The following is a 22,376-nucleotide window of genomic DNA, read 5'->3' as shown; positions in this document are numbered from 1 at the left end:
GAATAGCAAAGACAGCTATGTAGAGATTGCTGAGTCACTAGAAACAGCAAAAGTGCAAGAGATCTTTCCAAACAGAGCAATAATCAGATGTAATTAACTTGTTGAACAATGATGATAGTCAACGAAGACAGCTGTGATGGAAAGTTCCAACAATGAAGAACCAGAATACCAATATGAAGACCCTTGCAAGAGACGGAGACATAACGATACCAATATCAGACCGCTTCCTTGCCCTTTTGTGTTGCTAACTTTGTTGAACCTCAGAGATATGACAAGCAGCAACAAACAATATCAGAACAATACTTAGCAATGAATAGAGTTCTTACTGGATATTGGAATCCAGCCACGAAAGATAGAGGCCACACTAGATTCAAACAAAGGATGGAAAGGTATTAAATCCCATTGCTGATTACAGCAGGTGATGCACCAGCTTGGTAAAAACAGGTAACTGGAACTGCAACGTGTGGAAGTCTTCTTTATGCACGAATTCAAAAGAACAAAAAAAAAAATAGGCATCAGAATAGTAGAGGCATGTAGATGGATCTTCATCATGCTGGAATTTAAAACACTTGGTGATTCCCCAGTTAGATAAAGACATAAAAAACAACATTGTCACCAATAAAATCACCAAGTGTTAGAATTCAAGAGAGAAGAGAAGGCAACAACTGCTTCTCTTATGAAAGTAGGTGACTATGTGTTCTACTTGCTGAATAATCAGCAACATGCTGATAACCATGCCTTGAAGATGGATTAAAAATGCCTCTTGACAGAAGCTTCAGTGACTGGTGGCTATGATCATCAGGATTTAGGTGGACAAACCAACAAAGATAGAGAAAATATAAATGATACATTGATCATCTTGTTGATCATCCACCGAGCAACACTAAACAAAATAGAGAAGAGGACGATTCTCAAAATAAGAATCCGTCAGCTTTCTTCAAAATAACAACACCTTTATAATGCATAATCCAAGCAAGGAAAAATAATTGAAATCCTAAAATACCATAGCTACAAGTCCTAAAAATTAATGCTCTGATACCATGTTGATTTTTTAGAACTTTATGGATTACCTCATGGAGAAAGATGAAGAACGGACATTGGGAAGAAAAGGGGAGAAAGAATGAAATTATGGGCTTGTGTTCAAACCCTCCCCCTATTTTATAGATGAATAAAATTATAATATTATAATTATACCTGTCACCCGAGAAGAGTGAAGAAGAGACAAGAAACTTAAACTAATTACATCAATATCATCTTTATGGGATGACTTCTTATTTACCATCATGATACATCTCTTGGACGTGTGGGCCTTCTCCTTGGTCGTGTGAGCTTGAACCCATTTTTTAACAATTTCAAAGTGCAATGATACTACTTCAATATATTCAACCGTATAATTAATATATTTCAAAGCAAAAGCATAAAAATACTTGAATTTTTTAAATTTATGCCCTCGAATTCTAACAAATATGCTAAAGCCCCTTTAAAATCAAATGCTAGATTGAATACTACGATTTCAAAGTTCACAATTAATTTCTCTAACAAAAAAGATGCTAAGTAAATAAAGATGCCTCTTCTAGGTGGGTTATTTACACATGCTGCTTGGTTTTTTGGATGGTTTGCTTTCTAGCTAGACCTATTTGTTCCCTTTTGTTTTTGCCCCATTTAGATGGTCTTTTGCCAATTGAACTTTTATGCTATTAAAAATTTCTTTTAGAACTTTTTTTCTGTTGCAAGGTAATCTTAATGCACATCATTAGTGTTAAGAGACACCCACAAGAAGGGGTGGCATTGAGCCGAGCCGAGCCAGAACCTGCCTATGTTTGAGCCGAACTTGATTTAAATATTTTAAACTCAAACTCAAGCAGAACCCAGGCTTGAGCCTAAAATTGTTATCAAGTTCGAGCTCAATAATTTTAACCGAGTTTGAGTCGAGCTCGAGCTTCAACATTCATTTAAAACTTTTCAAAAAATACATGTCTCGAGTTCGTGCTCCAACATACAATTAAATTTTTCAAAAAATATATGTCAAATAAATTGTATATAAAATTATGCATACATTTTACATAAAATTGGGCATGACCTCTACATAAAATTGGGCATGACCTCTACGTAAAATTGGGCATAAGGGTGGCATCGACTCCAGCTGAGTCCGAACCTTCCTATATTCGAGTTGAGCTTGATTTAAATACTTTGAATTCGAGCTGGAGCCGACCCTGACCTCAAGCTTAAAATTGTAATCGAACTTGAGCCTAATAATTTTAACCGAGTTCGAGCTCGAGCCCTAGCCGAGTTCGAGCTTAGCCTACATTTAATACTCTAGATAAAATATATATCAAATAAATTATATATAAAATTATGCATACATTTTTAAAAAAGAATGATAAGGGAGGTTCATGATTGAATCTTGATAATGGGATTAGAACGCACCAGTATAACTCTTTTTTACCCCAAATGTTGTCTAGCTTATTTTTGAATTTTTGAATCTGACCATAAATTTACTATGACCTCCTCCTTAGTGCCCCTGATTGAAAATTTATATTCCAGGAAAAACTAGAAATGTTTTTCCTATGACACATATTTCCAAAAAGTTCTTTAAATAAAATCCTTATACTATTAGTGACTTACTAGAAAATTACAAGAAATATTTTAAAATTTTCTCAGGAAAGTTAAATGGACATCTTATTGCCTCTTCTAGGAAAATAAATAAGAATTAATAATCAATATAATATATTACTATACTTATTGATAAATTTACGTCAAACACAAAATTGCTATAAAAATTGTCTCATGCTACAAGTATTACAACATCAACTGAAAAATACTAATTGAAATTTTTTCTATACGGTTTTCTAGTCCATGTTGGTAGGAAAATCTTACTTAGAAAAGTATGATTTTTTTAATAAGAATTTTCAATTGGAAAAATGTTTCCAAACACATGAGACATTAATAGTCCATAGATACTTATTTCTACTAAAAAAGTCATTTCAACATTTTTTGAAAAAAACCACTTATAGTCCCTATAAATGTATTTCTACTAAAATGTATTTTCAATTTCTTCAAGAGACATGAGGAAGGGACAATCGGAGTTTAAGAAAGAGTTTTTTTTTCACTTGCTTATGATCTCGCAAGTGCGAAATCATCTTTGCGCACGAGAGGGAAGAAACACCCCCCCCCCCCCCCCCCCCCCCCCCCCCTTGCTCCTGCTCCCTAGTCCTCAATTCTCGAGCCTGTTAACGAGTCGGCTTGCGAGCTTTCGAATAGAACCATGGTTCGATTGAATCGAATCGAGCCGATGGCAGACCGGCTTGGTTCGATGCCACCCCTACCCATTAATGTAGGGGTGGCATGGCTAGTAAATTATTCTATAGAGATGGTATAGAGTTGTAATTATGTAAGCCGGTATATGTCCTCTTATGTCTTTTTCTTTTTGAAGCATATATCCCTAAGGGCATTATAATCATTATTAACACCTTCACACAAATATAAATACAACCTCAAGGCATGAGGTAGACCATTCAAGCCTCTTCCTCTTGGCTCAAATCCGTCCATACACCTCTCTCGCTTTTCCTCTTCTTTCTCTCCCTTAGTTTCTTCTCTCTTCTCATCCAAGAGCTAGAATTCCTCTATTCTCTCCTTCCTTTAAGTTCTCTTGTATATATGTGTTGGCCCTAGAAATCAACCTGGTATCAGAGCAAGCAAAGATCTGAGATGGAAAAGGAGAAGAAGATGGCGAAGAAAAGGAGTTTGAAGAAGAAGAAGAAAAAGGAAAAGAGGAGTTTCTTGTTTTTCTTTTAGTCTTTCTTTCCAAATTCCATTTTTTCATTAAATGTTTTACAATCTTAACATACATTTCTTATATAATATTATATACCTTTGGAAAGATCTTTGAGTCTAATTTCCAACTCAAAAAGAATTAATGAAATCAGATTTTTATAAAAAGAGAAATTTGTACCAATATTTCTAACTATTTATATTGAGAATTATATCTCAAAATAAAGCTATGTGATTCTACTTTCCATCCCAATAACTATTTATCAATCTGATCTTTCTAAAGAGAGATATACATATTAGATGAATCAAATGGGTTTTGCGTGTATCCAAGCATGAGAAGATCCGAATTTAAGCCGAATTTTTTACTTCACTTTTTGAGTTGCTAATATTGGTTGAGTTTTTGTTTTCCAAATTTAGTCAATATTTTAACAACTTAAATATTTTTTCTTTTTTAAAAGCCTCTTTTGTTTGATCTCATACTATATTAGTTTATTTAAGAGAAGTCTTTCCCATTATGAGTTTAGTTTCCTTTTTGACAAAGTCTAAAATTTCTTATTTTGAAAGTTTTGTTTCCTAATTCTAAATTCCAAATAAGTATCTTAAATCTCCCTTATTCTAGAATTATCTCTTGAATATTTTCTTTCTAAATTGGTCAAGTTGTGTTAAAAAGTAATTGTCTTATTTGAGAAGTCTATTTTTAGAAAGTTTCCATTATGATGTTCTATCTCAAAACTTTCTTATTGGGTATTAAAAGTTAGAAGTCTATGATTTATAATCAAAGTAGAAAACGATTAAGGGGTGAGAACGAGAGTTGTGGAGACATGGTTTCAAAGGAGAAGAAGAGTGACAAATTTGGAGAAGGAAAAAGAGGCTGGAGAATTAGGGTTGTGGACATATTCTAACCCTCCCCTTAAGATTTATTTATGAATGCTAAAAGTACCAATATTATAAATATACCCTTCACCCTAGTAAGAGTGAAGAAGAGACAAAATTCATAAACTAATTACATCAATAACACTCCAACTTATTCATATCTTCCAACGCTCCTCTCAAGCTAGGAGATAATGATTGATCCTAGCTTGAAATAAATAAAATAGATGTAATAATGGTCTTCTCTGTTACAGCGCCCCAAGGATAAATATGAAACTGGACATATACTCTCAAAAGGTAAAAATAGGTGATAAAACTTAAGTCAAAACCAACCTCAAAGGATTTCAAACAAAAATAGTGATAATAATCACTAGAGTGGGTAATGATTGTCATTCACAAGACGTCGATAAAAAAACCTAAGGGTACCAATAAAAAGACTCAATGGACCTAAAAACACCTATATATATATATATATAAATCACCAACCATAGCAACACACCAAAAAAGGGTTGGCCGAAGAGGGAAAAATTAGAGTCAAATAAAGAATGGTAGGAGAAAGGTTGCCAAATAATAAAAGGATAATGGGAAATCAATAGGAAGATAAGATGAAGAAGTTGGGGTCATCATGTGCTTTATTTTCTGAAGTTATGCAAATTTTTCATTATATGAACCAATGCCGACAACAGTCAGCAAATAATGAACCCAAGGCAAGCAATCGAAAATTTCTTCTTCAATAATAATATCTCATTCAAATAGACACAATAACAGTTGTAGTAATGAGTTAATACCCAAATAACACATACCAAATATGATGTTATATAGGAGAAAATTACCATTAAATAGTAAAAGTTCTTAAGAGTAATAAGGACAGATGAGATCATCTACAGCAAGTTCATCCTTGAATAAGGAAGATGTGCACCAAATAATAAGGTGGAACTGAGTAATAAGTTGCCAATAAGTTAAACTGAGTGTTGTTAATCTTCTAAAAAATAACTAAATTGAGTGTTGCTTATTGTAAGAGTGAATAAAATAGTAATAGATGTTGGTTCCACACTTACGACATCAATGATTAATTCAAACATCAAACCGTGAACTAGCTATATTAAACCAACTAATTAGCAACCAATAAAATAATTGTCATGTTTCTGAATATAGTCCACGCTTAGAGATATAATTATTGAATGGAATTGATTCTCAAAGGCAAGAAAAAAAACCAAAGGCAAAGCTTGAGGCTAGACCAGTTATAGCTTGAAAGGATTTCACCGAGTGATAGGCTAAGAGAGGCTGCTAACTTCATATGGGGATAAGTACACCGAGTGCTGCTCCAACATACAGTTAATATGTTGCAAGGATTTCTCATAACTAGAGAAGAAACACATGTTTTGAATTTGATCCTATATTAGAATCTCCTTACATAGATACTTCTATAATTTTCAACATTAAATCAAGTAACTACTGTTTTTGGAAGTTGTCATAATTCAGAATAGGAATACTTCTTCTCTTAAACAAATAAATTAAGGTTTCTAAAAATAAGATAATCTTCTAAATATTCTTTCTAGATATTTCTAGTTAACAAAAAAAAAAAACTTTCCAAGGGTAGATCATGAGATGTTTTCCTGATATTGTTGATCGATAACAACAACTCAAAAAGTACAAAAAAAAAATTAGATCTTCGCATGAAACAAGATACCAACATGACCTTTGATTCTTTCAATATGATATCTCCTTAAATATATATCAGATTGACATCAAATTTTTTCCTTCTAAAACTAGACTTAAAAACATTTCATCCAAATATAACTTCTCGTTATAATATTTACAGAACTTGCATTTTCCATTCTCTAAAACAGCCACTTCTTAACAAAAAAATTAATTTAAGATCATACTGATTTTTACTTTTATTTTATTAAAATTAGCTGACATAGCTAATTCATCACTATAGTAAGCCCCATTACCCTTTAAATATAAACTAAAAAAACAGAAAATGAATGTTATTAATAATTTGTTTGCTGTATTCGTTTTGTTTATTTGAACATATAAAAATTCAGAAATAGAGAGACTATTACACAGGCCCTGGAGCCACTAGAGGTAGGAATGAAAAGAACAAGCAGAGAAATCCTTCTTCCGCTGAAACATAGAATAACTATAATACCTCCCATTCTAAATTTTACTCTCATACTCAGTTTTCAGCAGTGCTCAAAATTTAAGAACCCATAAGGTCCTTCGTATCAAACCTGGACCCAACGTAATTATTTAAATCCAAACCTGACCAATTTGTGGTTTGAGCCTGCTGCAAGCTCAAGTAGCACTCTCTTTCTCCATCCCTCAAGTATTTTCTATAAACTTAAAAAATTCAATACCAGTACCCACGACTCTATCAGTAACCAGCAATGATATGCTACTTAAAAAAAAAAAAAAAAGACTTGAGCAACTCATGTAAACAAGTTTTGAGCAAGATCCAGGGGATACCACAACCTGGACCCAACGTAATTATTTAAATCCAAACCTGACCAATTTGTGGTTTGAGCCTGCTGCAAGCTCAAGTAGCACTCTCTTTCTCCATCGCTCAAGTATTTTCTATAAACTTAGAAAATTCAATACTAGTAACCACGACTCTATCAGTAACCAGCAATGATATGCTATTTAAAAAAAAAAAAAAAAGACTTGAGCAACTCATGTAAACAAGTTTTGAGCAAGATCCAGGGGATACCACAATTGTATTGCTCTCTTCCAAAACAAATTTGAAATTGGACAATTTTAGCTCCAAGACCTGATTCCCCTTTCATTTTCTACGCAATACAACACCCAATTCGGTAAAACCAGGCTCTCCCGATCACTACTAAAATGCAAGAGAATCCACACCCAAAATAATACTCCCTAAATCTTACACATCATCGTCTGTAGTGAGAGCTTTGCCGTATAAAAGTAGCGCACTTCATCTCTCTTACTTATCACACGCTTCAGCTCTACACTGTCGTCAGCCACGACCACGCCCAACACCTGTTATATTTGCAAGTTAGAACAGCAAAAACAAATAAGCCAGAGACCAGACGCTCCAGTCAAGTGTCTAAGTGGCTAAATGAATCAGAAGCTCCTAATCTTTTGGCATCATCCATGCTCAGCGTCCAGGTTGCAGATATTTGAATTGTTCAAAAAAGTTCTTGAGAATGAATTGGTCATAGAAGATTAACAATTGGCTTCAGTTAAAAGAATATTTTTATAAGAATATAAAGTATTTTCATATGAAATATTACTAGACTAAATAAAAATAAATAAAAATCTACTAGTAGCTGACTTGGGAAACGCACAAATAAGTTGCTAGATTCTAGTATGGAATAGTACAATAAATCACTGTCTCAATAATGATGAAAAATCAGAAAATAAACACTCAGAAACTACTAAATTTATAATTAAAATTCAAATAAATTTAGATTTACTTTTTAACGCGAAATAATGCTACTACATAAATATAAAAGACTAAGAAAATGCTATTTCTGAGTATTTTGTCTTCCCTAATAACATCCGAAGCATCTGAGTCCAACTTGAAATGCAATATCGAACTTGGGATTGACTCAAACACTTCATAGATCGATCTAGAAATTACAGTTTATAGGTTCGTTGTCATAATTACACAATGCATTTTCTTGATCCAAGTAGATCTCGGTAAAATTAAGAGCTCTAAAAGTTTGCCTAAACCAAGTATTTATGACCACATAAATAACAAATCACAAACCTAAATGAACCTTTCAGAGCACATAAAAGCAGCAGCAGACATCTTCCAAGTAAAGAGAGAATACTAACATCCTTTTACAGATGTTAACGAAAAAAACATTCATATCAACAATAACCTTCAGTCTCATTAATACCCTTAAAGCAATGGGCTCTCTCCTTCATTTTCTTTTTTGATATATGCATCTCTAGCCATTTTAAAAAATAAAAATACCAATAGTCAAGTAGGAAAATACATAATAGTAATTGTACCTCTGTTACCAGCACCTTTACCGCCAGAACCTCCTCGACCTCGACCACCACCCATTCCTTTCATACCATCATCCTGCCCACGGCCAATACCTCCTTTAGAAGGTCTGCCACTACTTCCATCTTCTCTTCCTCTTCCCCTTCCACGCCCTACACCCGGAGGCTTCCTATCTGAACAGAAGCAGTTGTTCAAAAGTTTCATGTGAGGAAAGGATCATTCAAGGCACTCACTAGTCTCCACAGACAAAAGTAAACAAGATGGTGTTTAAGTACCTGAGCGGCTCTTATTAGTTTCTTCCTGGACTTTATCAATCACCTGCAAAGCAACAAGAGCTTGGGCTGTAAGCCAATATTAACAGGACCACGTAAAACAAACAAACAAAACAAGTTTCGCAGGGCCGAAGAATTATGGAGAACTATATAAGCCAATCTTCAAGTTCATGAGCAATTCATAGACATGAGCAACATATGCAAAAGCAAGCATATAAGAAATAAATTTTGTCAGGGGAATAATACAAAAATACAATCTTACAGTAGATCACCCAATGCAGCAAAATACAGGTACTCACGTATGTTAAATTTTTTAAATCCTCCAGCCTCAGATGAAACAAATGATGGAAAACTCGTATAGATCTCGCTATTTCTATGAGGACGATCAGCCTGTCTATTGAATTGTTCCAAGCTAGATTGGTAACAGGCAGAAAGTTGTAAAATTTTAACAAGCCCCAGGTGCAGAGATCATTCCAAGATTTAACTTATCACCATTTAAACATGCTTTCTTTAACTAGCCACCAAGACGAGCTCAACCTAAATACCCCCTAGACACAGTTGCAATTTGTTAAGGAATAATCCCACATAGATTAGTAAATACAAAGATCTTGAGTTTATTAGCTGGGAAAGAGGTTTCCTAAGTTGGCTAGTCATTTTGGGATGGGCCTTGGACCCAACTTCACATGGTATTAGAGCAAGTACTCATATGTGGGCCTATACCTAAATTATCCACTTGTAGAGTCACAAAAGAGGGTCTACACCTAAACTATACATTTGTAGAGTTACAAAAAGAGGGCCTACACCTAAATTATCCACTTGTAGAGCCACAAAAGAGGGCCTACACCTAAATTATCCACTTGTAGAACCACAAAAGAGGGCCTACACGTGAAGGGGGAGTGTTAAGGAATAATCCCACATAGATTAGAGAGTACAAAGATCTTGAGTTTATTAACTCGGAAAAAGGTTTCCTAAGTTGGCTAGTCAATATGGGATGGGTCTTGGACCCAACTTCACACAATTACTATTTCCAACATTAATATTGGTCATCAGAAGTGAAACTCCAAACTAATAGAACCCATCTGAGTGTTAATTTTCAATCAACAAACATATCCTGTTGTAATATGAGTGTCACGCAAACACAAACAATGAATGAAAACAATCCCCATGTGAGAGTAAGTTGCTACAAAACCAGGTGTATGAACTAGTGTGGACTTGAACTGTCAGCCAATGATTGTGCCTGTGGCCATTCAGTTCTGCACCTTATCAAAGTCATTCAGATTGTAGGATGCTTACATAGCAGACCATCCACAGGTTGGCCTTGCATCTAGAAACCTTTTCTTCAGACTGCTGATTAAACACTCTACACCCCTTTCTCCTAGAGAGGACTTGAACTCAAGACCTTAAACTAGAAACCCTTCTATGTAGGCAATTCCACATTTGGAAACCATAATTTGGAAATAAAGAGGCCATTTTGCTAAGTAAGCATCCATTTTAACACCAAAGAGATGTGAATTCTAGAATTTGACAGAAAAATTCAAGAAAAATAAGGGTCATCAAGGAACCAATCTCGATGATATCATCAACGAGATATGCACTTCAACTCAAGGCTTCTCTCCACAAGCTCAACCCAGTGTTCTGCAAAGAGCACCAGAAACACTCCATAAGAACACTGCCATTGTTAAAAGCTTGTTAAGGAATAGTCCCACATAGATTAGAGAGTACAAAGATCTGCTGAATGTTGGGATTTAGAAGTGTTTAATGATCCCAATTTTAAAAAAATTCTCAAATCTGCATGTGTCATTAACCTAATGTTTGGGTCATCATCCATATAGCCTACGCCATCTTGATTTCTTGCAATTAGGTCCTTTCATTGATTTATGGTCTCAATTGCTGGAATTGACCACTATTGGTTCAAAATTGAACGAATTGGGTGCTGCATTGCCCTAATTGAATTCGGTGTGGGGTCCACTTGACTACGCAAATATTGAAATTTGGGGAAAGTGCTTCCCTTTGGTTAATTGACGCTCCAATGTACTAAATTGTGGTGTTTGGTGATATTTAATGGCTGATTCCAGCACACAGGTTGCTGTCCAAAGGACTGCTGAGAGTTCAGATGTGAAATTCTCTCAGTCTATTCAGATAACTACGATCTGGTTGAATGAATCGAATTATGTAAATTGGTCTAGATCAGTTTTGATGTATTTGAGGGCTGGGAGAATGGCAAAATATATAAATGATGATCACCCGGTATCTGTTACTGAAGATTGGGTGGCAGAAGATAATTTAGTAATGACTTGGCTAGTCATTTTGGGATGGGCCTTGGACCCAACTTAACAAAGCTAATATATGAGAAGCCTCAAAGAGCACTTGCATCTCTGATTGGCTAATTTGCATCTCTGATTTGGTCAATTTGCATCTCTGATTTGGCTAAATTGCATCTCTGATTTAGCTAATTTGCATCATCTCTGCATTTCCAAAACCATCTCCAGACAAACTAGTACACATTAGTAGTTGGGGCAATGAAAATTTTCATTAAGTCACAAAGCTAACGTACCAAAATTAGAAAGCATAAAGAATGAATATTCAAAAAAAAAAAAAAAAAAAAAAGCTTAAAACATGTAATATCAAGAGACAAAAGTATCTATGTTCACAAAATTTGATGGTATTGTATGCTGTAAATAGATATGTCTGACCCAGATACACTTTTTTCTGTTTTAGTTACACACTGGCAAATGTCAACACCACAGAGATCATCTACATTTAACTTTAGAGTTAATATCTCTGCCTCATAAACCATTTTTAATAGATAAACAGAGAAAAACAGAGACCAGAAGTAACTAATAAATATAGGCTAAGGCCCTGTTGCTATGAGGAGTTAAGATTACACAAGAAGAATTTGTCACAGACGCTAAAAATGATGTTAAACTTCTAACATGAAGAGCAATAAGTAGGTCTCAATGAACAGAAAGATCAAAATAAATGAATTGCACAAGGAATTCGACCTGCCCAGCATTGCTTTGACAGCAGATGAGATTATGGTTCTATCACTTCCTCAGTTGACTAGCAAACCAGCCAAGTCGACTTGGTTTTCGAAGAGGGTGGTTCAATTTGGGGATGGGGAAAAACTTGGTCTGAATAGAGTGACACAACAAGAACCAAGCAGACTGGAATTAAACTTGAACAGCACACGTCTGAATCAGGGTTACCCAGTCCTTTCGGACTCAATTTAGGTCCAGAGTCTGCCTTGGTGTTTCGGGCAAAATGGACCAGATTTTCAGGATACAGATCTGGTTCCCAATACATGGATGCCACTGATTAGGAATTTCACAAAACCAACAAAGGTAAAGTATGAACTGAACAAACAATTACTTGAGGCACATGATATGAGACAAGTACATTTGATCACATATTTTGTTTTAGTGCTCTCAGAAGTAGAAAGTCTCAGCCTATCATCATTAAAATGTTGAACCACAATAACCACATCAGTGTATCCAAAATTTTGAAAAAATAAATAAATACAATTGCATGAACTGATGTAGCTCACCAGGAGAGCTTCAACAATTTTTTTCTAATTTCACATGTTCAACTGCATCTCAACACAGGTGACATCCAGTCTTACATCAGAAATTAGAATGATTAGCGCAGTTAACCAGCTGATTAACATAATCCATGCCTAAAAAGTGATTTCCAGGCACACTTGAAGTTGACAATTGTTCCAATTCCCAAAGTAGTTACCAGCTGGTGAAAGAAAAACACTGATCCCTCAGGGTGTTTCTGGCGCATCTTTGAAGATATTCAAGATTTACTCATACCCCTGAAATCTATTGGTCTCATTCCCCTAGCTCTGCTAATTGTGTTGCTGGGCCATTGGTCGGGGAGGCAAAATGGTCACTGACGCACAACTTTAAGGAAATTCAGGATATCATTCATGTCCTGAAAACCTCTTAGTCTCATTCCTCTAGATCCACTATACATATTGCTGATTCATCATTGACCCTCTTTTTGCATCTTACACATACTGCACCCCATTTGAAAACCTTCCCCTCCCAATTATTTGATTGAGAGGGGAACCCAATTGTACCCCAAACTGAAATATCATATGCAAATAATAAAGTTGAAGCACAATTAACAGTTAAAATTAGTTCAAATACCTCAAGCAAGAAAATACACCTAAAGATTTACATCTAATAAAGAGGAATGATAAGAAAAGCAGAAGTAGAAATTTCTCTAGAAAGAAGGCTAGCAGAAAAAAAAATCTATTTATATGGAGACTTTCAACTGTACCTCATCTGGAACTCGAAGATACTTAATTGTATTTCCACGAATATAACACTCAGGCATTCGCCAAAACCTGTCCCCGTCCTACAGAAAATTCCATTGTTCATTATTATTTCAAGGGAAGTATCTATCTGTCTGTCTATCTAACTATCTATCTATCTGTCTATATATATATATATATGTATATAAGTATTACTTTTGAAGTGCAAATGACTTCTCGGAGATGAATGTTCATCCAGGTGTCACAATTCACCAAATGCCCATTATAAGTTTCTCCATTCTTGAGCTCCACCAACTGAACACAAAATTCAAAGATTAATAGTAGAAAAGGAAAAAAGATGGTGTGAGATCATCATAAAAGTAAAATTCTCACCATAGGATGACCTTGAGCTGTCTTTAGGAGAGACAGAGGAAGCTGGGAAATGCAGAGCATAAATGGTAAGATTGCACACAATTATAATCACCAAGAAATGAAAGCCAGTCCAACAAATTGAAATGGATGACTTATAAACAAGATCATCGTTTTGGGAACATTGCCCAACCATGTTGGATATGAATATTCCTCCACAATTGTGCTTTACAATTTGCTAAGCCTTCTCACATCATTTTCTCCCATGTCATCTTCAGTATTCCCCTACTTCTTGGCATCCATTGACAAGATTGATAGAACATGCCCAGACAATGAACGGTTTGAATGATTCTCTCAACCAGTCGAGAACAGGCAAAAAACAGGGAAAAGCCGAAACTGACACAGATGGAAACGGTGAGAAGATAATCTTGAACAAGCCAGCCTGGGGATGATACCCGCAAATGATAAAGCAGAATGAAAGGGGAGATCCATAGGATTCATATAGACAATGGGTAAATCAAAACTCAAAGAGCAAGCATTTCAACCAGATTCAGATTAAGTCAAAGAGCAGCTTACCATTTTATCAAAGCTGAGGAGAAATACAAGCAGTAGCTACCTGAAACCGCCAAAAAAAAAAAAAAAATACTTATAATCAACAGCCTGACAACCCTAAAGTCTAACTAATGAAGCCAACAGACAACCAAGTAATTTCCTTTTCTGCACCAGCTGGCAATTCAAGTACTTTACATTTCGGGCACCGGAAATCCATCATGAACACAATTAAACGACTTAAGTTATGAGACACATCATATGGATCATGAGGGCAATTTCAGGGGAAAAAGAAAAGAAATAGAGAGAGTAAATGCATTGATGATCTTTTCTTTTGCAGCAAATAATTGTGTTGATAATTTGCAAATGGCAAGAGGAGGAGAAAGTATCACGGTGCAAGAATCAGTAACACAATAAGAGGAGGGATAAGGGGTGAAAACAGAATCCATAAGCATATGCTGGAGCTCTTAGACTAACAATGTCCATGGTGCACTAGTCCGCTGGAGTCTATGCAAGAGTAATGATTCCTATTCGAAATAAACAGCACCGTTAAATAGGTCTACACAAAGTTAACAACAAAATAAATTGTCAAATTCCAAATAGAACACCAGATAACCAAATTCCGGATCAACCATCAACTGCTCGAGTCGCACAAGAAGTACCACCATGAACATCAAACGCCAACGTTCCAGAGCAATAAATATATTAATATCATCTGAAAATCGCAATAGCTAACCCTAACTTTTAAGTGCTCCAAATACACATTTCACCAAAATCAAAAGCAGAAATGCAGAATAGCTCAAAAAACATAAACAAAAATACAAAAATGGATTCCGAGTCAAAAATTTGAGTGACCAACTAAAAACCTTCCAAACCCCTAAACCTGAAGCAAAAAACATAGAGCTAAGAGAAAAAAAACAAGGAAAATACACAAAAAAACTGAAAACGAGAAGGCAAAACTCCAGTAGCAACCCAAAAAAATGACAAAAAATTTAAGAGACTGAAAATAAAAAAGGCCGAAATCTCAAACAAAATCACGATAAAACAGGGATTACACGCTGTAGAAAGGATCATGATAAAAGTACGAACCTCAAATACGTGGATCTCCCCCTCTCTCCACACAAGCCAGTTCCAAGAGCAGCCTGTAAGATCAAACTTCGAACAGTGACGCAGACCAAGAGAAAAACAGCCTTTGTTCCTTTCGCCTCACTCTTAAGGCATTTAAGAAAAATAGTAACTACTACTAACTAGAGCGGAAAGCCAGCGAATGTATACAGTCGTAATTCCCATACAACCGACTGAGATCCTAGTGTCGAGTGTCGAGTGTCGTCCGTGTCGTGTCGTGTCGCGGATGTTATATATTTATGAATAGTTTTGCCCATTTCTTTAGCTAAATTTATATTAGCAAATATACAATGTTATATGGTTAATTATTATCGTTGTTACAGTATCGATATCTCATTATTATCTATTTATATTATCTTTTGAACACGGCTGATCCAATACGAAAAGTCATTTAGTATAAAACTTGCAAAACGGTTATCTTATACCTCAACCGTCCAATCATGATCAGATAATTAAGATAACAATTGATCGAACAAGTAAGGTAGTCGTTTATCGAACGGATGAAATAACGTTTCGCATATTTCACACCAATTATATCCTTAAACAAATAAAAGAACCTAAATTTTTATAATTCAAATTTAACTTCATATTGTTTAAAACCAAAGTATCCCTCTTATCACTTCCTTGTCTCCCCATGCTAGGAGAAGGCAATGACAAGGTGTACCACTTCCTAAGTGGAAAGGGGTGCCCCTTTCATCTTCGTCTTTTTAGTTCAAGGAGTGGCATGTCGAGGGTTGTGAAACCCGACCCAATTCGAAAACTTTGGATTTGGATTTTGGGTTTTCACCCCAAAGGTAGGGGACAAGATGGAGAAAAGAACCTGTCAAGTTTCAGGTTCGAGACTGGTTTTCCTAAACTCAACCCACTGAGACTAGAGAGGGAAATAAAATGAGGTAGGGATGGATCGGAATGGGTCGAGTTTATGAGGATAGGTTGGGTTTACAAGGATGGGTTGAGTTTACAGGGGTGGGGCGAGGATAGGTTAGGTTTAAATTGAGTTTACAAGGATGGGGCAAGAACAAGGTTACTGGGACAATGATCGGTCCGATTTGGGTTTGATATTTCAGTTTTTTTTAGTTTTTTTTGGGTTTAAGTTTTAGGGTCGGGTTCGAGTTTTGGGAAACCCAACCTCCACCTGACCAGTGCCCAACCCCTAGATAACTAAAAAATAGAGTGGACTCTCCCCTTTAGATGTTAGAACAAGAAAATAGTCTTTATTATTGCATTATGTAATTAAAAAGGGTAAAGTAGTAATCAAGATAAAAAGTAGGGGTTAACTCACACATGAGCACGTCTACTTTATGTAAGAATCATAGTAAGAGTCAAAGTGAGAATAAAAATAAAAGTAGAATTAGAATTATAGTAAAAGTAAGAGATGACTTAGAGTTAGATTTTCCTGGAAAAAAATCCTTACAAAAATAAGACTAGTTATCGATAAGTTGAAGAGATTACAAAATAAGAATATATTGAGACTCAAACCTCTTTTTTTTAATCTTTATAGCATCGAGATTGGTTTTTTTCTCACTTTTTTTCTTTCAAATCATATCAAGTTCCTAATGGAAATTTCAAAGAGAATGTTTCCTTAAATCTCTTACCATCATTAACCTATCTTTTTATTACAAGTTATACCTTTCCAAAAGCTCATTTTATAATACTTTCAATGCAATAAATATCTCATCAATTTGATTTTTCTACAAGGAAAAGTTGGCATAAGAAAGTGTAGGATATGCACAAAAGAGGTTTTGAGAGGCAGAACGTTGTATCGTAATCTACATCATATCACGTAATCTGTTATAAATACCCTAACCCAACACATAACAAGGTATCAACTATTTGTATGTAGACCTCACTAAAATACCTCAGATGTAGCCCCACCCTATTAGCGACTCACCTCCATAAATAAATAACTACTTCAAGAACCCTACATTACCCCCAACCTTTCGATCAAATATTTCCAATCTAACCATAGGTGATTTCAAGACACGATTTGAATGTTTTATAGTTGATTTGATGGTAGAGCTCCAACAATCTACCAACAATCACAAGTTGTTGTTGACTTATGTCAGACCATATCCGACTAAATGGAGTGACTAGATAATTTCTTACTATTTCTTCTCATCACCTACATCACCAACACCATGATTTGCAATATGCAAAAAGGTAATTTTTAGTATTTTCAAGGGAGTAGGAATTATATATGAACCCATGTTTAAAAAAAGATGTTTGCATCCCTTGTTCATCAAAGCAATATCGATGAATATAACCTACAATAACCCAATGTCTAAGAAGAATAAGTGACCATTTCCTAGGGGTGCAAACGGGTTGGATTGGGTGGGGGACCACATAGTCCACATATTATGAACCATTGTAGATTGGGTATGAATAAACTCGACACCTACATTGTTGCAAATTGGTTTTCGGTTGGGTGAAGTAGCATTTATTTTCTTTGGATGATGTAGATCATATCAAGGGAATGGAATCAACATGTTGTCTATTTTTGGGTGGATTGGATCTTGTGTGAATTATAATAGATTGTACAACATATTGGAGTGGATTTTTTGTTATAATATTTAACTTATTTTCTATTAATTTAGGTTATTACAAAATACATTTATATTTCATTGAATGTATTCTTATTGGAGTCATTAGTCATCAATCACAATTTGAGTGGTAATTGGAGAAAATCCTAAAAGACGTGTATTTTTGTAGTAAGTGGTTCTACAAGTTTGCTTAATACAAAGACAAAAACTTTTGTAACTTAGGGTGTTGAATTTCAATAGGTGAATATGCAAGAGGAGAACGAGAGAAAGGAAAGAGAAAAACAAAAGGACAGAATGTGTGTTCTCTATCTCAATGCAACCTTTTATTAATATAATTGAAAGTGTCACACCCAAACATAACTTGTCAAATATAACTCATGTCTAAGAAATAAAATCGAAATAGGAAACTAAAACAAGAGAATTTAAGCAAAGGTATTTAGATATTTTCAGAGCAACAAAAGAGTTTGAAGAGGAACAAAATTTCTATTGTATGGATTGGTGTTTACTATCACTAGTGGAATTTGTATTTCACATGGACACTCAAATAGACATTAAACTTTAAGCATTCTATCAACACATCGAGAGAAAAAAATATAAGTGTTCTCATCAACTCTTTAAACAACAGTAAGCCTTGAAGCTATATCACAAAATCGAGAAAAAAAATATTAGAAGTGTAAAATACAACCTTTTATCGTGAACCAAGAGTTAGTAGACGAGGTGCAATTTCTAGAGTGAGAGAATGAATGAAGGAACCGAGTATAGACGAGGTGCAATTTCTAGAGGAGAATGAGAGAAATTGAATGAAGATGGGGAAAAGATGAATTGAATGGGTTGATGAAGATAACATCACATGATAGGTGGAAAATTGAGGGAGAGGAGAGGGAGAGGAGTATACCCATAGATCAAGGATGGAGGACTGCACTGAGAGGAGGAGAGAGCCTCTACAGAGTCGATGGCGCTTATTCGTAGGAGTGTCTGGAGCGTCCAGGGAAGAGACCAGGTCAAGCAAAGAACTTGATTTTTTTCTAAGTAGTAAATTTCCAAAGTCTGATGGTTGAAACACCTTACCTATAAAATCAATCAATTTTCTAGTAAGGATTTCCAGGTAGATATGCATTTTCTGGAAAAGTGGGGAACTAATGAATCCATGAAATACATTTCTACCTAAAAATGTTTTTCTTACTTTTCCTAGAAAAGACACTAATAGGGTCTTAGTTTCATTCGCTTCTCTTTCAAATACAAGTACATTCTACCTTATACCCACAAGTATAAAACAAAAATAAAAATCTAACCAAACTATCTATTCTTCCTTTGTTCAAAATGAAGGGAATTTTTAAAGATCCCTCCTTCCCTTCGTAGTTGGAATACTTGCATATTTGATGGAACAGATAATGAACTACGGAACTTAGCATTTTTCATCTTAAGAATGTTAAGAAAAATGAGCCTAAAACAGTTGTTGCTTTGTATCTTTGACTCTACCAATGTACAATTAGGTGACACAAAAATCCATAAGTTACAGTCATGCTATTGAAGCTACTCTTCTCTAGAGCATTAACCATAGAATTAAAAACAAGCAAGATCATTCTAAGTCTCACTATTACATCTTCTATGAAACATGAGTTCAAGTTTAACTCTTTTCATATGAGTCTCAAAGGGCAAAAAAAAAAAAAAAAAACAACACAAAATTTATGTGTACCTTAATAATGTAGACAATAAATAGGTTACATCTGAGTAACCTATTTAACAAAAAATAATTTTGAATAAACCTATCTTGATCGCTCACAACCCCTTTTTACAACCAAAACCTCTAACAATTGTGAGGAGCCCATAACATATAAACACTTTTGTACCCTTTAGAAAGCCTCATAGCCATAATAAAATCTGGTACAAGTCAAAATCAATGAGCATGATGCATAATTTGAAGTATAGATTTAGTTACAACACTTCTTCGTATCATACAAATCCATGCAACGTGCTTCATGTTCTCAACTTGCTTCCTTGTGTTGTGTGACACTTTACGTTTGTCATCCCAAACTGGTTGCACGTTACAATCCTACATGACCAATGCTATGGATAAAACAAGGGTGACAATAACATTACTTGAAACTCAAGAACTAGTAAATCATCCCTAACAATTTACATATTGACATATAGAATTGCTTTAAAAGTTGAAGTAATACTTTCAAGGAGAAAATAAATGGTTTCCATTAGTTTCCTATAGAAAATTTTATTTGATGCTTGTTCAATTTCAAGTGCAAAAGGAAAGATAAAAACAATTTTTTGGAATACCTTAATAGGGCTGATTTAATACAAAAAATCATTTGATGCAAAATATGTGAAACGTTATCTCAGCTATCCGATCATGATCGATGATTATCTCAATCGTCCGATCATGATCGGACAACTAAGATAGATATTTTGTACCAAATTATTTTTCATATTGGATCAACCATGCTACTTAAAGCTCCTTAAAGTATAGTTAATATGTGTACTATTTGATGAGTTAGCAATAACTTTTTGTCACTCAACGGAATATTTATCGTCTTTGTTTCTTATAGATCTGAGTAAAAGTCAATTCATCCTGTTGTAGGTTTCGTATCTCGATAACTACACGTTTGTTCTTCAGACTTCCTCATCCCTCATTCAGCTTCAGTGTTCAAAAATCAAAATTATTAGTCCTTAATAGTCGCGAGAAACGAAAAGATGAATTCCCTTCCATTTTTTTATTTTTTTTTGTTCACTGCAACAGCTCAATCGAACCCACCCAACAAACAGTAACTTGAAACAGTAAACAACAAGAATAACAATTACAAGAGATTGTTGCCTTATCAAGCTGCGATGTCGTAACGAATGTGCCTTAGCAGAAGGGGGATCACGATATCGGGAGAGCTGAGCTGGGGGAGATGACCCTCGGAGGCCATCACCTCGACGATCGAATCGCCACTGAGATGCTGGTGGAGGTACTCGGACACTACAACGGGAACTGCCAGATCCTTGCTGCTCTGCAGAATGTGGCAAGGCACAGAGACCAGCCCAAGGTAACCTCTCACATCGCTCTGGAAGAGTCTGTGCAACACTCAAAGCAATGTCTGGCCGGATGTTGAAGAGCGTCCGACTGAACTCTTGGACAGCAATGGAGTCCATGTCGCCGCCGACGGCCAAGGGGGCGAACCCGGAGACCCAGGCCTTGTAATTGGATCTCATAGCCTCAAAGAGCTGCTCTAGTTCTTCCAGCTCTAAACCACCATAGTAGTTCACATCGTTCAGATACCTGCACTCGGATTAAAGGAAATCAAAGGCAGTTCGATTTGGAAAGAACAACAATAATGGCAGAAATGGCTGGAAGGAAATCAAAGGCAGTTCGATTTGGAACGAACAACAATAATGGCAGAAATGGCTGGAGGAGGTCTTGGTGGGTGTATGTCATATGTGGTTTTGAGGAATTTTAACGCCAAGAAGAAATGGTTCCCCCATCAACTTTACCAAGTCTTGCATTTTCGAGAATTTTAGCTCACTGCGGAAGGACCAGACATGAAAGCAGCTAACCAAACGAAATTCTCTCTTTATTTTTTTTTCTTTGTTCCGATTTCCATCTCACAGAAACAACAAAAAAAAGTTTTCAGCTTCCATCGTTTCAGGAAAGAAAGCAGTTATCGCTAGAATCTTATCCCTTCGGACATCCTTTCAAGAAAATATGCTAAATTGCCAGTTTGAAATGGGGCAAAAAAAAACCAAAAGCACGAACGTCTGGAACAGATCAGGTTACATGGCCTTAGGTCCAGAGAATTAAAATTTTGAAAGGGTCGGGAGAGACAATATCAAGGGAGACGGGTAAATGGGTACCTGGGAGAGGCGGCTATCATGACAAGCTTGGTGAAAAGATCAGGGCGGGAGATGGAGGCGAGAGCACCAATAACGGCGGAGACCGAGTGCCCGACGTAGATGCACGACGTTATCTGCAGCTCTTCCAGGATCGCGAGGAGGTCGTAGACGTAGCCCTCGAGGGAGGCATAGCGATCAAAATCGAAGTAGTCGGGGTTCGTTGGTCCTGCGCCCATGTTGTCGAACAGCACCACCCGGTATTCATCCATCAGGTGCGGCACCAAGTGCTTCCACACCGACTGGTCCGTCCCAAACCCGTGCGCTAGCACGATTATCTGCCGCCCCGCCCCCAACACCCGCACGTTGTGCGCTTCCTCCACGATTCCCATCTCTCTCTCTCTCCTCCCTTCTCCGCCTCCGGCGAGCGACCAGATAGCAGTCGTTCTCCCGTTACCACCACCCAGAGAGAATGATTATTTTCGTCATTTTCCACCCGGAGGCTTTTTATCAAATGAGTACCGTCTGTATCAGGATATGCATCTCAAAGAGTCAAAGCCCTTCAATAATAGCAGTCTCTGTAATCTTAGCGGACTGATCTTTCGATTCATCCATGACTCTACCTTCTAGAGGAGTGCAGGAAGGAGGGACCACTGATGGTACGGGCACTGGTCTCCACCACCACTTTTCACCTTTAAAAAAGGGTCCCATTACCATGTGATCTTCGTTTCCTCCATTTACTTTTAAGTGTTCAACAGCTCTGCACGGGAAGTTAACGAAAGAAGGAGCAAACTAGTTGACTTAGAAAAAGGATCTCGAGTTAACCC

General features: G+C 36.0%; 2 protein-coding genes across 2 annotated transcripts; both read right to left on the bottom strand.

Moving 5' to 3' along the window:
- Nucleotides 1-7,283: 7,283 nt before the first annotated feature.
- LOC137951768 (sm-like protein LSM4) lies at nt 7,284-15,322 on the bottom strand. Its single transcript, XM_068798661.1, has 8 exons — nt 15,155-15,322; nt 14,093-14,132; nt 13,541-13,582; nt 13,364-13,462; nt 13,174-13,251; nt 8,893-8,935; nt 8,623-8,790; nt 7,284-7,641 (listed from the first exon to the last, which is right to left on the bottom strand). The coding sequence occupies exons 2-8, from the start codon at nt 14,093-14,095 to the stop codon at nt 7,619-7,621; spliced, it is 456 nt and encodes a 151-aa protein (XP_068654762.1). The 5' UTR covers nt 14,096-14,132; nt 15,155-15,322; the 3' UTR covers nt 7,284-7,618.
- Nucleotides 15,323-20,449: 5,127 nt separating this feature from the next.
- LOC137952001 (probable esterase D14L) lies at nt 20,450-22,124 on the bottom strand. The gene is given in 3 exon segments (XM_068799043.1): nt 20,450-20,793; nt 20,795-21,001; nt 21,574-22,124. Coding segments are annotated over 3 exon segments (810 nt in total). The 5' UTR covers nt 21,942-22,124; the 3' UTR covers nt 20,450-20,558.
- Nucleotides 22,125-22,376: the final 252 nt, after the last annotated feature.

Source organism: Aristolochia californica, unplaced genomic scaffold, assembly GCF_029961685.1.
Source record: "Aristolochia californica isolate CCGP_79_NKW_82.1479 unplaced genomic scaffold, dmAriCali1.0.hap1 SCAF_15, whole genome shotgun sequence".
Taxonomy (NCBI): Eukaryota; Viridiplantae; Streptophyta; class Magnoliopsida; order Piperales; family Aristolochiaceae; genus Aristolochia; species Aristolochia californica.
The sequence above is the reverse complement of the archived record's forward strand: the minus strand, read 5'-3'. Positions and strand labels throughout refer to the sequence as shown.